The sequence below is a fragment of the Thamnophis sirtalis genome, unplaced genomic scaffold, assembly GCF_051295495.1.
Source record: "Thamnophis sirtalis isolate CommonGarterSnake01/CBP01778 unplaced genomic scaffold, rThaSir2_p1.2 scaffold_6, whole genome shotgun sequence".
Classification (NCBI taxonomy): domain Eukaryota; kingdom Metazoa; phylum Chordata; class Lepidosauria; order Squamata; family Natricidae; genus Thamnophis; species Thamnophis sirtalis.
The window spans coordinates 18602109-18619698 of NW_028261386.1; the positions used below are offsets into that span (position 1 = coordinate 18602109).

At 39.9% G+C, this 17590-nt stretch overlaps 1 protein-coding gene across 5 annotated transcripts in view; it reads right to left on the reverse strand.

The window, feature by feature from the left end:
• Window positions 1-4067: 4067 nt before the first annotated feature.
• The window catches only part of RABGEF1 (RAB guanine nucleotide exchange factor 1), a 36784-nt gene continuing 23261 nt past the window's right edge, over window positions 4068-17590 (reverse strand). For all 5 annotated transcript variants that reach the window (XM_087717295.1, XM_087717293.1, XM_087717294.1 and 2 more), the window contains 6 exons: window positions 17244-17410; window positions 15474-15555; window positions 12847-12979; window positions 10417-10508; window positions 7766-8022; window positions 4068-6894 (listed from right to left, as the gene is read on the reverse strand). In XM_087717295.1, the coding sequence (XP_087573421.1) occupies window positions 6496-6894; window positions 7766-8022; window positions 10417-10508; window positions 12847-12979; window positions 15474-15555; window positions 17244-17410 (1130 nt within the window). In that variant the 3' untranslated portion in view covers window positions 4068-6495. The remainder of the gene's footprint in view (window positions 6895-7765; window positions 8023-10416; window positions 10509-12846; window positions 12980-15473; window positions 15556-17243; window positions 17411-17590) is intronic.

The window sequence follows — 17590 nt, forward strand, 5'->3', positions numbered from 1 at the left end:
TATCAAAAGCCGCCCTCATCAACTAGTACATTTAAAATCCTCATTCCAAACAGTTTGTGAATATTTAACTGCCATGAATATTTTATATTCAAAAGGGGAGAGAGCGTTGAATAAAAATCAGCTGAAGGAACACTATCATCATTTCATTAGACTTGGGCTTTCCAGAATTCTGTCTGGGTCGTGACAAAGTCAATGGTGGGCTGCCCTTTTTTCTTTTTAGATTTTTTTGTCCAGCTTTATTATTTTTACAAATCACTCAAGATGGGGAAGATACCGAATACTCCTCCTTCCTTCTGTTTTCCCCATAACAACAACATTCCAAAGTGAGTGACTGATCCAAAGTCATCCAGCCAGTTTGACAGAACTGCTTGTATTCAGAGATAACGCACAGCCAGGTAATAACCTGTTTTTATGGTTTTGCTGAAAACCCACAAAACAGGTACAACTGAAAGTGACCTGTTTTATGGCTTTGCACAAAACAGGTAGTCCTTGCTTAGTGACTGCCTTGTACAGCAACCATTTGCAATAGCAATGAAAAAGTAACTCTGCAGTTTTGTGAAGCAAAGGAAAGCTGAAAATTGTAAAATTGTGTTTCACTTAGCAAACCCTTCACCTCATGACCAAGCCTCTGGTCCCATTTGTGGTCGCTAAATGAGGATCACATTTACACTGACTCCAAACTAACCAAACAAGGCAGCTAGCTTCACACATCACAATAAGCTAAGGCTACACTCTCCTATGCACAATTGCTGATTTACCAGAACCTCTGTGGTTATTACAAGAAATAAAATATTGGGAGAGACATATGAACAGAATTTGAACCTGACATAAAATGCATCTCTGCAGAGAAGGATGAAAAACAAGGAAGCTATCAGACCAAGTCTGGACAACAACTAGCAGAGAAAAGAGGTCACAAGGAAACAATCCACCAAGCTCAAACCAGGACCAAAGGACAACCACAGAAAAGAAAGTTAAGAGTTAATTTCCAGTACAGTGAGTAAAGTTAGACTGGGCAATTTAACAGGTGAGTGAAAGGTTGATGTGGAAAGGAAAGTGTGACAGAGGTTGCGGGCAAAGAGTAAAACAACCACCTTTGATAAAGACTCATGCATGCAATTATCTACAAAGCACTCTGATCTTCTCTAGTCCCTGTACGGCCATCATACAACAGTGAGTATAAGTAGGTGTATGTGTAATATTTAAGCAACAGTAATTTAGCTTGGGTAGGATACTAGAGATTCCCCACCAGCTGTGTGTTCCATGAACATTTTTTTTTAACTGCATATGATCCCTGAACTCTTGTATGTATCTCGGTGATGGGATTCAAATAATTTAACAACCGGTTCTCTGCCCTAATGACCAGCTGGGTAGGTGTGGCTCGGTGGTCATGTGACTGGGTGGGCGTGGCCAACTCAATGTCACTCACATCAATGGGCACTTCGCCTTAGCTGTTACAATGTAATAAGGGTTAACAGAGGAGGCAGTTTCTGTAAGCAGGGCAATAAAAATTAAGCTAGAAACAACATCAGAATGTTTCCTTCCTGCCTTCCTTACAGGATTAGCTCTGTAAAGTGGAAAAAAACCAAAATGGGATTTCTTCCAACAACCGGTTCTCCTGAATAGGTGCAAACTGGCTGAATCCCACCACTGATGTATCTCCATGAAATGTCTGTGAGCCTAATAAATCATATTTCACCTCTGCCCACCCCCTGCCCTGGCTATGACTCAGCCGCACATATCTGCTTCCTGGATTAGGTGGAAAACAAGGATAGTGGAAGCCACCCATGGCTGAGAGCAATGTCAGGAAGAGCAAGAAATGAACTTTACACAGAAACATGTAACCAGGTCATTTTCTTGCAAGAGAAAAGAAACAGAGCACGAGACAAACTAAGTTGGTTGTGACTGCTGCCTGTGAAGGGAGAGGTTCCTCCCCCCACCAAGCTCAGATACTTGGTTTTGCTCCCTTATTGGCTTCCCTGAAGGGGAAATAGGGAGGCGGTGGCTCAGGGGCTAAGATGCTGAGCTTGTCAATCAGAAAGGTCGGCAGTTCAGCGGTTCGAATCCCTAGTGCCACATAACGGAGTGAGCTCCCGTGACTTGTCCCAGCTTCTGCCAACCTAGCAGTTCGAAAGCATGTAAAAATGCAAGTAGAAAAATAGGAACCGCCTTTGGTGGGAAGGTAACAACGATCCATGTGTCTTTGGTGTGGAGTCATGCCGGCCACATGACCACGGAGACGTCTTCAGACAGCGCTGGCTCTTCGGCTTTGAAACGGAGATGAGTCCTGCCCCCTAGAGTCGGGAACGACTAGCACATATGTGCAATGGGAACCTTTAGCTTTACCTAAAGAAGAAATGCTGCTTTCTTAGTGTGCCACAGAGGAATTAAAACTAGCTGGTTGATTCTCACCTAGTCAGTTTTCTGTCTCAAGGACTAGAGAGAAGGGAGGGGAGTCAGGCTGCCGAGGGAAAGCCAATTTACTACAAATCTCAACATTTTAGAAGGAGGTGTCAAAAGCTAACTTGCCACTAATGGGAAATGATGTTCCTTGCATTCTTAAGGGTTCATTGTTGTTTTTAACATCCAGCTGCATTTCCCCTCCCTCCCCAGAAATGTAATTGCAAATTAAATAGTCTATCTGTGAGATACTATGGGATGCTGGTTGTAGGCATATTTCTAAGCCCTATTTAAACCACTTTTTGTAACACCAGAAGCAGGTGGCACGCAATCCTTACGGAGAAATTGTGTGCGGCTTTGAGTGACACGAGCAACTTCAAAGCAAAGGATAAAACACATATTTGTTTACTTAAAATTAACAGTTGAGGATATTTAATATACTTATAACCCCTGATATTTAACAGTACCCTTGTGGCACATACACAAATATCATTTTGTTCCTCAGCGCTTTTGGGGATTGTGACAATTATATGCATTACTAAAAAGTTAACTGGCTTCCAGAGGAAACCAGAATGCACCAAAGGAACTGAAGAGCCACGTTGTCAATTTTGCAGGATACAACCCCCCTTTTTAAAACCTTGTTCAATATGGATGGAAGTTATACCACTTCCATCCATATAAGTCTGCCAGCATTTTGCCTGCTACCAAGGGCAACTATTTGGGCAGGTGTGAAATAGGAGGGCCCTTTGTACAGTTTCCCTAGAAGTCTAGAACTGCATTTTTTAATCCTGGCAACTTTTAAGATGTGTGAACTTCAACACCAAGAATTCCCAGCCACCACCCCTTTAAAGACACCACTTTAGAATGTGTTATGACCTCAACGTACCACCACAGTTGGGACCAGAATTTCCACTGATAAGCAAGGTGGCTGATTTTACAACCTTTCCTAGCACCGTTGTTAAGCAAGTCACTGCAGTTGTTAATGAAACACAGTCATTAAGCAAATCCAGCTTCCCCCATTGACTTTGTTTGTAGAAATAGGAAGTCACAAATGTGGATCGCCTGACCTTGGGACACTGCAATTGTTATAAATACATGTCAATTGCCAAGGGTCTAAATTCCAATCACATGACTATGGAAGTTGTAAGTGTGAAGATTGGTCAAAACTCCCGCCCTCCAATGTGTTATAACTTCAAACAGTCAATAAATAAATGGTTCTAAACTGAGGACTACCTGTACCAATGGTGGTTCTTTGAGTCTCCCAGCTACAAGCCTCTAAGGAAATCCCCAAAAGGAGACTAATTTTCTCTGAACCTAAAGCCTTGTGGGCCTTGTATGACATGCCAGATTCTATAAAATAATTTATCACTTTTAAACATATAATGAAATGAATGGTGTAGAAAAGTCACCCTGACACTGTTCAGGAAGGGAAGCAGTGACCTTGGTTCTTTTCTATTAGATTACAGGGGGGGACGGGGACTAACACTCAATTTTATAATTGAAAGTGAGGTCTCTTTTTTGCCCCCAAGAGTAATAAGATATAATTAAAGATAATTTGATACTATTAGCAGTTACAAGCTTTTCAGGCTTTAAAAGATTTGTGGCTAAACTTGAAGCATCAATAAAACATAAAAAATTGTAAATCAAGATTTCTGTTGACCAATAATGAGTCATGTTGTACACGGTTTATTTCTGTTGACAGCAATTTTAACAGCGGTAGCTATAATGATGCTTTTTTGGAGTGAAATATATACCTGGAAAATCTGAATTAGCACCTAGAGTGTCAAAACAATGAGGCCAAGAAACAAAGCTCTGAAAATTGAAAAATCTGATCAACGTGGACTTTCTGCAACCAAAGGAACAGCTTGTTTACTTCCACAAATTTAACTGAGGAAGAGAAAAGAACATAAATATTTAACCTTTTAAGAAACTCAGACATTAGCTGAGTTGCAAACTGAAAGCTGATATGGTTTGTAAAGCAGGTATACACAAAACAGGTCACAGTCTTGGTCTGACCTTATTGCAAAAACAGATAAATACCTCTACAGCTAAAATGTGATAAAGATGTCTTTTTTCATAGGTTGCCCAAAAACACATATGGAATGGAACACTTTGAAACCCCATGTTTACCAGAAGTACAAATAAGACTCAAAGAGTTGAGACGAGCTTAAGAAAGAGAGTTGGTATTTTAAAAGTGTCCTAATATTAAAAACAGGTAACATTGCAAAGAGGGGGGTTTTTTCCTCCCTTTTCCTTGAATTATGAAGTTTGTTTGAGACTTAGTGATAATCAGGATATCAAAGATGCTGAATGCACACACAAGGCCCAGACATTTAGAATGACTTTAGCAACTGGGGGACGGGGGATGGGACTACATCTAAACTGTTACCCTTCAGGAAAATGCTTAATTTAGTTTCACACAACTCAACCTGGCCTTTCAAAGAATCCCAGATCTGCCAAGTTAAAGTGGATCTTTACCTTAATTTGTAAAGTTAAAAGTTAAAAAAGCATCACCCATAGACAAATTTGGCATTTCCTAACCTGGTGCCCTCCCTGTATCTCCTGGACTACAGTTCTATTATCTCAACCTGTGCATCTTGCTCAGGGGGAAAAAAAAACTACTATAGTCTTAACATGCACTAACTAGTTCATCCCTTTTGGCAAATTCTTGCATCCACACAGCCATGCTAGATTTTTGACCAAAGAGAGATTTTGAGTGACTGACTGGCTGGATTATCACACTACTAAGAATACTGAAAAGGTTGGAAGAGAAGAAAAGGCAGCCATTCACAGTGATATGTTGATGAGTTACAGAAGGGAGGGAGGGACTCTGGAGATATCACCAATGGGCTTCATCTTCAGGACAGCACTGAAAGAATTGGGAAAGCAATGGATCCCCCTTGAAGGAGACAGCTATACCAGCCATCATAGCAATCAAGACAAATCCTGGAAGCTGGAGTTCAGCAATATAATAATATAGATTCCTACTTTGTTCAAATCCATATAAAAATGTATGTAGTCCACAAAATTGCATAAGCCAGCTTACTGCCTTTAGGATTGTCCATATTTCTGTTTTCTGACCATTTATAATTCCGTGGATGAATCCATTCAAAAATGTGATTCAGGAAAGCAATCGTACACTTTCTTTTCTATATTCTTTGATATATATTTTTCCAGCACAAGACAGTCTCATGCCGTTCTAATCATTTCTTGGAAGGCTATGCACAAGTACTATGAAGCAAATGATTTTTAAAAAACCACTAAAACACTTTTACAGCCAGAAACTTGTCGTATCATGTGATCTTTACAACAATTCAAACTGGCTCCAGCACTTCACACATACACCAATAGTTACCACCATCCAATTGTGCTCTGAAGGTGCCATTGCTTGAGACCAGCACCGCAAAAAAAAAAAAGAAAAAAAAAAGACGCTATTCCAGGCTGAAAATTCAGATAAGAAATTATAAATATTAGGAAATGACTTTAGTCATGTTAGAACTGTGTCCAAATATGTTATTTACTACAATGTAGTGTTTCCTTGGTGTATCCTATTCTAGATGAAAACTATAAACCAAAAACAAGAGTGAAGGAATTTTAAAAACCCAGCTTCCATTCTTTGCTAAATGTCATGCTATTAAGACATTGCTCAACGTTCAAACCTATTTACAATCTTAAATATTTACTTTACAACACATTGGTTTCTGAAAACAAAGATTAAGAACCCTTTGCACTTCTTTCTCAAACACAGCATTCTTGGCAAAGTGTGATAAGCAACTCTGTTTAAGGGAGTGAAGATAGCACAACCAACCACCAGCTGATTTTAAAACGTGTCCATACTTCGAAGAAAACAACCCCCAAAGCATTCCTTAAAAATCATACTGAATTTCTGTAAAAAGGAAAGGTAAAATTCATTTCAGGAACACATAAAAATTCAGCCCTCATAGTAACCAACTCTGACTAAAATAAATATCATGGAACACATCCACCAACAAAAAGTACCTTTAAAATGTGCCAATTTTGAACTTGTTTCATTTTCCCCCTCCCTTAGCCCATCTGCCAAGCAGAAAAAACTAGAAGGAAGGAGTCCCGAAGCCATTCTCATCCAGCGTAAACCTGAGGTTGCAGTGGAGGGGGCAGTTTGTCATTTTCAACATTTTCAGAGTCAATGGCTGCTAAGGCTGGGTTTGGGGCTTTAATCTCCAAAGGGTACTTCTCCACAATCTCCTGGACTTCCTTGGTGATTCCATCAGTCCAATCAATAAGGTCCCTCTCGAGCTTTTTGGCCTCACTGACAATCCTCTCCTGCCTCTCATTCAGTTGTGAGAGGAGGCCAAGGTTCCTGTACATTTGGCGCATCCCCACACAGACGTTGGCTGGCCAGTTCTCAGGTTCTTGCTTCTTTGGAGAGGTCTGCCCGGACATATAGCGGTCAAAGTCTTCCTGGCTCAGGTTTAAGGACTGAGCATCCAGCTTCTCTATGAAGGCAACAGCGCAACACTGCAAAAGCAAGAGCATCAATTCTTTCAGGTTGCATAGAGTTAACACATCAGCTCCATTCATACACAAACTATTTGATGTGGCTCTTAAAATAGGTTGTAAACTTTGTTAATGAAACCTTTTGTGGAAGATAGTTTAAATTACTGCTTAATAACAATAATATCAGTAATAAAAAATAAAGTAAGATGATCAAAAATTGCTCAATTACAGTCTTCATTAGAAATTTGCCAATGCATTCCCTTTCTGAAGTATACAGGTGAAACTCGAAAAATTAGAACAATGAATAGCTAAGTACACAACTCCACTGTAGCTCATTGTACAAACCCAATCAAAGTTTTCCTAGTTTTAATTTTAGTTCTGTGCAACAATTCAGTCATACTTGGCTTCCCATTCCTATTTGGCAAACATGGCAAGAATATTGGAATAGTTATTATTGCAGACCTCTTTTTTTTCCTTTAAAATACATGTAGATTTTGTTTCTGCTATTTCAACAGCAAGAGCTAGAAGGTTGGCATTTTTCAATATATTCAATATATTAATTATCTGCATGAACACAGGATGTTAGATTTCCTTGATATATGTGCATCCTATAGCTTCTCCATAGTGCCTCAAGACTGTACGTTCAAGATCCAGAAAACATGCCAAGCACAAGCTTGTTGATGTAATATTGAAGGCCAGAAATAAGGACACTGAACCAGACGAGCCAAAAATTGTTGGTCGGCCAATACATTTAAATAAATAATGATGATGATCGTGATAAGTTCAGCTTATCTTCCATTAAGAGAAAACAAGAAAAATAGTTTCAGCATCTGGCAATATGTCGTTCTTCAAATTCCCCTAAAAAGAAAGTCACGATCACAGATCTACTTACCAGGTTCGTAAAGTAATAGCCATCCTCCCCGGTCATCAGCCTGCTGGGATTGCAGAACCGAGTAATGTACTGAATGTTGGACTGCAGGCGGGGTGGGTTGCCCTTCAGGACAATGTAGATGAGAGTGGGCAAAAAGTCATCAGCTGAAGCTGGCTCAGCCTTTGTGGTCCGGATGGCATTAAATATGTGCTTGCTGCAGTTAGTGATGCAGGCCAACTTGTCCCGGGGGACACGCTTCGAGTCCATTTCAATGATGTCTGCAAGAGGAAAAGAATCCCAAGAATCAAGGAGGGCTGCATTTATTGACAGGGCTCTTTCCACTTTAGTTGTCCCACCCACCCTCCATACTTAAAATCGTTTATTAAATCTTGCACAGGATCTTTTTTTTAAAGGCTAGAAATCAGGAGACCGCGAGTTCATCCCCTTAGGCATGAAAGCTGGCTAGATGACTTTGGATCTGTCACTCTATTTCAGCCTACAACATTAAGTTTGGGTGACAAGCTGACTGGTCAATTCTTGTAGCAGCCAATGGATCAACATACAGCTGATCTGGGGGGGAGGGGGGAAGGATCCTGCCCTTGTGAGAAAATGTTAGGAAAGGAGGAGGGGGGGGGAGCCTTATCAGTTAGCATCCCTGCTGTACAAGAAGAAGAATTCAAGTTTTAATATTAACCAATCCACTGATAAGTCAAATTACCCAAAAACAATTTAGGCAATTTTAAATAGTCAGCTACTTAAAAGAATGGCAAGTACTTGTGCTATTCTCCAAAGAGGTTTTTCTCTTACGCATTAAGAGGAAACGGAATGCCTTGAAAATGCTGCTGGCTGGAATATTATCGTTTGTCCTTAAATATATATATGTCTGCCCTAAAACTGTTTTTATAGCATATATAAGACTCTGCAGGGGGTTCAGATGATTGACAGCTAAAAGGTACAGTTACAATCAATCAGGTTATTTATAACAGCTTTGATTGATGAACCCTCAGTTATTGTATTCAGCCTTTCATACCAGGCAGTATAAAATATTAATAATGATTTTTATGGCACCAGAGTAGCACAACTAAACATCTAACTTCAGAGAGCTGCTGAATGACAATTTTCCAGTTGATGAGACAAGATATATATAAAATAACAACAATACATTATCATTATCATTTTGATGTTAATCTTTGGTGAGATTCACAGCCTTTGGGTCTGGTTGGTAGCTCAACAGCTCGAGTCCTAACCAAGGACTAGGAACTGTTAAGGTAACGTCGCACGATATAAGCTGTTCCAAGTAGGGTGGGTTTTTTGTAGAATCAGAATGTTGAAGTCAGATAAATTTAGAATTTCCAAATAGTGAGGTAGCCCTTTAGGTATTGCTCCAAGGGCTCCAATTACAATCAGGACAACACACGATTTCTTTTTCCACAGTCACTCAACTTCAATTTGCAAGTCCCGGTACTTTGTGATTTTTTCTTGCTGTTTATCTTCAATTTGTGCATCTCCAGGTATTGCAATATAAACGAACCATACTTTTTTTCTTTTCAACTATTGTTATATCAAGTGTGTTGTAGGCCAAGTGCCTATCAGTCTGGATTCTGAAGTCCCACAAGATCTTGACTTTCTCATTCTCTAAAACCTTCTCAACCTGATGGCCCCAGTGGTTTTTGCTGTTCTCAAATCCAAACTTTTGGCACAATTTTCAGTGAATGATCTTAGCAATGCAGTCATGGAGTTGTAGGTAGTCAGTTTGTGAAATTTTGCTGCACCCGCTGATCAAGTGGTCGACTGTCTCATCTTTCTCATTACAGAGGCGACGTTTGCTGTTGGTGGTAACACGTTGAATTTTTGCCTTCAGGCAGTTTGTGGCTAAAGGCTTGTTCTTGAGCTGCCTTATTATTGTTGTTGTTGTTGTTGTTATGTGGTTAATCTTTGGTGAGATTCACAGCCTTTGGGGCTGGTTGGTAGCTCAACAGCTCGAGTCCTAACCAAGGACCTAGGAACTGTTAAGATAACGTTGGAGGATACAAGTTGTTCCAAGTAGGGTGTTTTTTTGTAGAGTCAGAATGTTCAAGTCAGGTAAATTTAGAATTTTCAAATAGCGAGGTAGCCCTTTAGGTATTGCTCCAAGGGCTCCAATTACAATTGGGACAACACATGATTTCTTTTTCCACAGTCGCTCAACCTCAATTTGCAAGTCCCGATATTTTGTGATTTTTTTCTTGCTGTTTATCTTCAATTCATGCATCACCAGGTATTGCAATGTCAATGAACCATACTTTTTTCTTTTCAATTATTGTTATGTCAGGTGTGTTGTAGGCCAAGTGCCTGTCAGTCTGGCTTCTGAAGTCCCACAAGATCTTGACTTTCTCATTCTCTAAAACCTTCTCTGACAGTCCCAGTGGTTTTTGCTGTTCTCAAATCCAAACTTTTGGCACAATTTCCAGTGAATTATTGTTGTTATTGTTGTTGTTATTATTATTATTGAGAAATCACTCCCGGAAAAGGTTTTTACAAAAAAAAAGGAATGTAGGCACCATGAGTTAAACTTACATTCTTCTTACTAGCCTTCTAGTTTGCTCCTGGGATTGACCTGATGATTTTTACTGTGGTGAAAACATCTAGGATCAATAAATATCCCCTCTCCAACCCATCAGCCCTTTACATACCTGTGATAGCTTTCACAACTACATCTGAGACTTCAGGGATTTCTTCATTGACAGGAACACAAAGCATTTGTGGAGTAACCCAGTGCAAAGCTCTGCAGGTTGATTTGAAAGGAAGAGGGGGAGGGGGGGAACCCACTATTAAACCTTTAAAATAGTTTAACATGTCAAGACTAAAATAACAAAACTCTCTGCCCCCAAAACTTGCATTCTGGGAAACAAAAGCAGAGAGCAAATATTTAGTCACAAATAATCTGTTTTTATTTCTTTATTTAATTTCTTATTACATACATCCTAAACCAAATCATACAGAATTTTTAGAGACCAATATTAACATCATGGGAAATCCATTGTTAGGAATGATTTTAAATATTTCTGGGTGCATCTAAAACCAGTCATTTTGAAAGATCACAGCAGGCTTGCTTTAAGTCATCTATAGATTATAACTGGAAAATAAAAAGAAACTATCTGATTTTATATATTTTGACTGCCAAAACTGGAAAATCAGCATTCTGTCCTACATCTATCTGATTCAGAAAAGAGAGGTGGTTCTCAATTTACAACACTTCATTTAGCGACTATACAAAGTTACAACGGCACTGAAAAAAGTGACTTGCAACTGGTCAATGGAGGAAGCTTATCTGATTACCGGATTAGTTTATCAACCTACACAATTCACTTAACAACTGCAGTGATTCATTTAACAACATTGGCAAAAGAGGATATAAAATTGGGCACAATTCAATTAATAGCCACCTGGCTAAGTAATGGAAATTCTAGTCCCAATTGTGGTGATAAGCCCTGGCTAACTATAGTTAGGGGGAAAAAATCACTTCAGTGCCAACTTTATTGGCCTTTATAAATAACATTATAAATGTTAACATTTGTGTAAACCTTTTCTTAATGTGCTGCATTCATCTATTCACATGTAACTTTGTATCAGGGAGCTCGCTTATCATCTCCAGTGAGACAACAGACAAAAAGGTTTTATGAATAGAAAACCTAATTACATATATTATTTTTCTTAATGTGTAACATGGCATAAAATTAGCTCCTCGTAAGATCTTGTTTTTGCTCTATGCCCTACAGATTGAATGACTGCAGATATGTCCTAGTCCAGTGATGGCGGACCTTTTTCTTACGGCGTGCCAAAATTGTGTGCATGCTATCGCACTCGTGCGCATGCCCACTCAATCCTCCCCACCCACCTGTGCATGTGTACAGAACCCTGCCCCCCCCCCCCCGGTGCATGCATGGATGACACCCCCCCCAGGCTTTGGAGCCTTTCCTGAACCCTGGGGAGGGCGAAAAGGGCCTCCCCTGGTCCTCCTCTGGAAAGACGAAAAAACAGCTGGCCAGCACGCGCATGCGCAGCGGAACTGACAGCTGGTGTGCTACCAAATATGACTCTGCATGGCACTTGTGGCACGTGTGCCATAGGTTCACCATCACAGTCCTAGGCACTTGATCGGTTTGGGGTCAATCTATTGGGCATAGCAGGCAACTAGGTCAGAAATTGAAAAAGATGACATCTGACAAATCAAGATACTGAATATATGATCTGTACTATTCTTCTATTTTCCTGTCAAAAGTATATTTTGAAATATAAAGCATTTCATCAATAACTGTAATACAGTCTGAAAGATGGCATTTTAGACTGCAATGCATCTATGTTTTCTCTCTAGAAATTAATTCCCCAAGCTCTACAATGTTTTTGAAATTATTGAAAAAAAATGTCTGGATGATTTGACTTTTAGAAATTCACAGGGAAATACATTTATCAGTTGATATTTGTCTACGTAGGCACTAACTTTTAAAATATTTTTTTAAAGACTGTGACAAAAGAAAGCAATGCAAAACATTTTAAGTAGAGCTTTCAAGACAACATATTTCAAATTGAGTAATCCCCCTAGGTTCTTCACATATTGCTCTTTTAGAGAAAAGAGATCAGTATAAAGTTCAATTGGTCTCACTGCTCCCTTTGAGAAATCTAAATTATATTGGACCTTTAAATCCTTCACAAGGATACAAACATTTGCTGTTTTTTGCTGCTGTTTGTATGATGTATGTATTTAACTTTATTGCACAAAAGCTCAAACTACTAATATTACTGTAAAAGTTTTTTCTTCTTTATTTTGATCATAAATTTAATATGGGCTATTCCAATAAAATAATTAAGGATTGGCATGGCCTTTCTCTAAGGGAGACAATGAAGTGAAACACTACATACCATAGATTAGATGGCCTATAAACAGTAAGAGTAATAATTCCCTGTTGGCAATAGTGCAGCTTTTAAAAGTTTAGCCACCTCAAAGAGAAACCTGAGAAGGGTAAGAGAAGAGCTGCTACAGCCCGGATCATCCAGGTACAAGTAGGTAACAAATAGCAATGGATCCTGCATCTAAAAGAGAGAAACTAGTCCAAAAGTCAAACCTGATTCTTCTCTGGACAGCCAGATCTTTCTTCTCATCCTCCGTGGTTTCCGGGCAGAAAACGTATTTATACAAGCGGGTCATTATGTATTTCTCCACTTGATCCATCACTTTTTCCACCTTTTCTGGAGGCACTGAAAAAAATACAGAGATGAACACATTTTTATAATCATCACGGACTATATAGATTGTAAGTGAATATACATCAATTAAAAAGCATAAAAGCTACACTAGGGCTTAAAAATATGAAAAGTTAGAAGATATAAAAGACATGCATTAAAACAGAAAGTTGTATGTCTGTTTTTCTGTGTACATACATATACACATACACACACACAAACGAAGTCTAAAAGAAGAGCTAGGAACATGAGTGGGAGAGTGGGGGAGCACTAAAATTTTGTATAAGAAAACTACTGTATTTTTTAGACTATAAGACGCTCTGGACTATAAGATGCGCCTAGCTTTTGGGGAAGAAAGCATGAAAAAAAAATCTGCCTCTGTCTCCCAGCAATTTGCCTCCTTGCAGCAAACAGCAAACAGCCTGGTCAGCTTCACCCCAGCCTGATTTAGCACAAGAAGCTGATTGGTGGTTGGATTGGCCGCCCAGAATACCACCTATCAGCAGTTCTAGGCTGCAGGGATCGCCACCACCACCTATCACCGCCTCTGCGTGCCCCATCTTCAGCCTCTGCGTGCCACTTTTTTGCCTCTGTGTGTCCTGTTTTTGACCCATTCCAGGCAGCAGGGATTGCCGCCACTGCCACTATCCCCGCCGCCTGGAACGGGCCAAAATGGGACACATGAAGGCCAAAAAAGGGCATGCAGAGGCAGTGATAGATGGCGGCAGTGATCCCCGCATCCTGAAATAGCTGATAAGCGGTATTCCGTGAGGCCGATCCAACCACCAAGCAGTGGCTCATGCTAAATCAAGCTGTGCTGAAGCTGACCAGGCTGTTTGCTATAAGGAGGCAAATTGCTAGGAGGCAGAGGCCAAAGGTAATTATTAATTAATATGGTATATCAAATTTCAGAGTACTCTAATATGGAGAACTAAGTGCTTATTAGGAGAGTTCTAACACATCCAAGCTTCTTCCTCATATCATCAGAGCAAATGTTTGAAGTTAGATAGAATCTGCCATTTTTACCCTCCTTTTATTAAAACATCACCTACAGTAACATATTATTTGAGAGCGGGTATAATGTCGTAGTTAAGGTGCTGGAGTAGAAGCAGGGAAACCCGGGTTCCAATGCATTTTTAGGCATTGAAGGTGACTTGAGCCAGACATCCCTCTGAGTCCAAGGAAACTGAAAATCAAAGCCCTCTTTGCATCATTCATGGATAAGCTTTGCTATAAATTAGGCGAGCATAGTGCAAAATAAGCCAGCAGCTAAATGGAACCTTTCAACTAGGCAGAATAAATGCCAAGAAGAACCTAACAGAACATTCTTCAGTCTGTAGCCAAAAACTCCTTAGCAACGTCACCAGTGAAAGTAGAGAAGGTTTTTTCACAAAGTTTTGCTTTACCCAGAAAAAAAAATACGACAATCACAACTGAATCCAAAATGTCCATTGCTAAACAAAGCAATTAAGTGAGCAATGCCCCATTTTATGATTTTTTTGCTCTGGTTGTTAAACGAATCATAATTGTTAAGCAAATCATGCAGTTTTTAAGTGAACCTGGCTTTCCCCATTGACTTTGATAATTCCAGGTCCTTGGAGGCTGTAACCATTGTAAACACATGCTAGTTGCCAAGCACCTCATGTCCAATGACGTGACTCTGGCAATGCTGCAACTGTCTTAAGTGTGAGAACTGGCCATAAGTCACTTTTTTCAGTGCCACTGTAACTTTTCAAACGGTCATTAAATGTATGGTTGTAAGTTAAGGACTGTTTGTATATCTGAAGGTTCATTTGTATGATTTCCACATACAGAGAGCCCTTGACTTACCACCATTTGTTTAGGGACCAAACAAATGGCTCTGAAAAAAGTGGCTTATGATCATTTTTCATACAACCACTGCAGCATCCCCATGGTAACCAAAATTTGGTCGCTTGGCAGCTGACGTGTATTTATGAAGTTGCAGTGTCCTGGTGTCATGTGATCATACCTCTTGTGAACTTCTGACTAGCAAAGTCAATGGAGAAGAATGCAGATTCACTTAGCCGCCGTGTTGCTAGCTTAACTGCAGTGATTCATTTAACAACTGTGGCAAGGTTGTAAACGGGGTAACACCCGCTTAACAACTGTTTTGCTTAGCCATGGGAATTTTGGGCTCAATTGCGGTCATAAGTTGAGGACTATCTTTATCTGTTCAACCCCCTTTTTATAAAAATGCAATTTAAATTCTGAACTTGGGGGACTCTGGAAAGGCTGGGTTCAGGACTTTCGATCCCTCTTGGGCTAGCCTTCATCCATACTGCGTTGGTGAAGGATTTCTTCTTTGTACAATAGGGACCAAAATGTGTTCCCCCAGCATCATCACTGAGGCAAAAGCCCTCCCACCCCATCAAGTCCACTACAAGCAGAGACATGAAGAAGCACATCTAAAATCGTATCCATAATGGTTATTACCCTTTCTCTCTTCCCAGTTTCATAAATAAAATGGGAAAATATGTAAGAACAATACCTTTCCAGCGAGTCTGTAGCTTATCTGCCACATTCTGATAGAGGCTCTGAGCATATTCAGACTGTTCCTCAACACTCAGCTCCTACAAAGAGAAACCAGTCGTGTGTGAGAATGGGCAATGCCCCAAATTTGAGATCTCATAAAATCCAAGTACTTCTTATTCTGTTCATTGGCCAGATTAAATCCAAGGTGGTAGAACCTGTTGCTCTTCCTTCCGCCCTATAGCTGTCAGTGGAGGTCCCAATCTTACAAATAACACACTGAACTTTTCACAGAACCAGACAGCATAAGGCAGACACTAGAGGCTGCATATCTTTTTCCAGATCATATCGTTTATGTTCAGGTCAACCGGTAACTTTAGTAAGACCCTTAGAGGAGATGCGAAGTTTCTTAGAGAAGATGAAAAACATATAATATCGAGGAAGAAGGAGAGGTCATGTCAAGGGCAATCAGTGCTGGGAAATGTCAGAAAAGATTTGGTCATACAAGCATTTCTCCCTAAAAATGGAACACAAGAAAATCTAACCTCCAGCAACCCTCCCTCCCTCCCTTTCCAATTTATATGCTGCCCATTTCACTATTGAGCATATCTGGGCAGCTTACAACTTTGAATTGTGAAATGTATTTAAAGAAAATAGCAAAAGTCTCCCCCCTCTCCACCCTACCAAATTTTAAAATACCACAGTCTGCAGCTCCAAGTTGGCAATTTCTAAGCTATTGATCGTAAGAATTGTATATTAGCTTGCTCATTTCATAAATATAGTAAACACATTATCATATTTCTTGGGAAGAGATGACGACTCTATACATATTAGTAGATCAGAAAAATTTTTGCTCTCTGTATTTCGGTGTTGTAAACAAAACTAATACGACTCTCCTATTTAAAAAGTAAACTACAGGTAGTATTCAATTTATGACCATAACAGAGTCCAGAATTTCCATTGTAAATCATGATGGTTATAAGTCGAGCCACCCACAGGATCAACCCAATTTTATGACCTTTTCTGCAGCAGTCAGAGAGCAAATGTAACAGTCATTAAGGGAGTCCACTCATTCCTATGGGTATTTTTTTTGCTAGAAACAGCATTTAGACTTATATATCGCTTCATGGTGCTTTGCAGCCCTCTCTAAGCAGTTTACAGAGTCAGCATGTTGCCCCCAACAATCTGGGTTCTCATTTTACCGATCTCAAAAGGATGGAAGGCTTGAGCCAGTTCAGGATTGAACTGCTGTCAGTCGGCAGTTAGGCTGAAATATTGCGTTCTAACTACAGCAGCACCACAGCTAGAAACTAGCAAAAATAATTGTAAATCATGATCACATGACTGCAGCCCTAAAAATAAACCAGTTCTATGACCGCAGGAATGTGTGTGTTTGTCAACACCGGACCTCCAGAATTGGATCATAAGTAATTCTGGGGGGTGGGAGGCATTCATCGTATCTTTAAACAGTTGCTAAGCAACTGATCATTAAGCAAGGACTATCTGCATTTGGGCAAAATCCTCCCCTTAATCTCCTAATCTCACATAAAAGCAATATACTTTTCTTCCTCTTTAAAAATCATGTTTATGGATTGCTTCCCAACAATCAGGTCATACCTGAAGATCATTTAATTTCCTACTGGCCCCCTTCTAAAGTTTTTGCTACCTTCACCATGAAAGGTGTTTGATCCTCTACTTGTTCCCCACTTCCAGAATTTCACCCCTGCAGAGAAAAGCCCAAACGAGTCACCAAGGCCAGCAAAACCCTCCCTCTGCAAGAATGCCTCACCCGCTTGCGATGCATCGTATCCAGGAACAGTTTGCACTGCTTGTAGATCTCCTGGCCAGCCTTATTGTAGGTCTTAAGAAATTCAATGAAGTCCTTGGACACTCTATCGGTTTCGATGCTGACCTGCCTACTGATAGAAGGACTAGGTGCTTTAGCTTCCGGGGCTTCTACAAAAAAGAGGGAATATCAACACTGTTACAAATAAACTCAACTTTCTTGGTCAGAGGTGTATTATGAGTGACAGAGGAAAAGAAGAAGCTATTTATTGTGGGGGAGGGGGAGGGAGATTCCACGCACAAAACCTTGAAGGCTTATTTTGTACTAGTAAGCTAAACTAGAATTGTAAC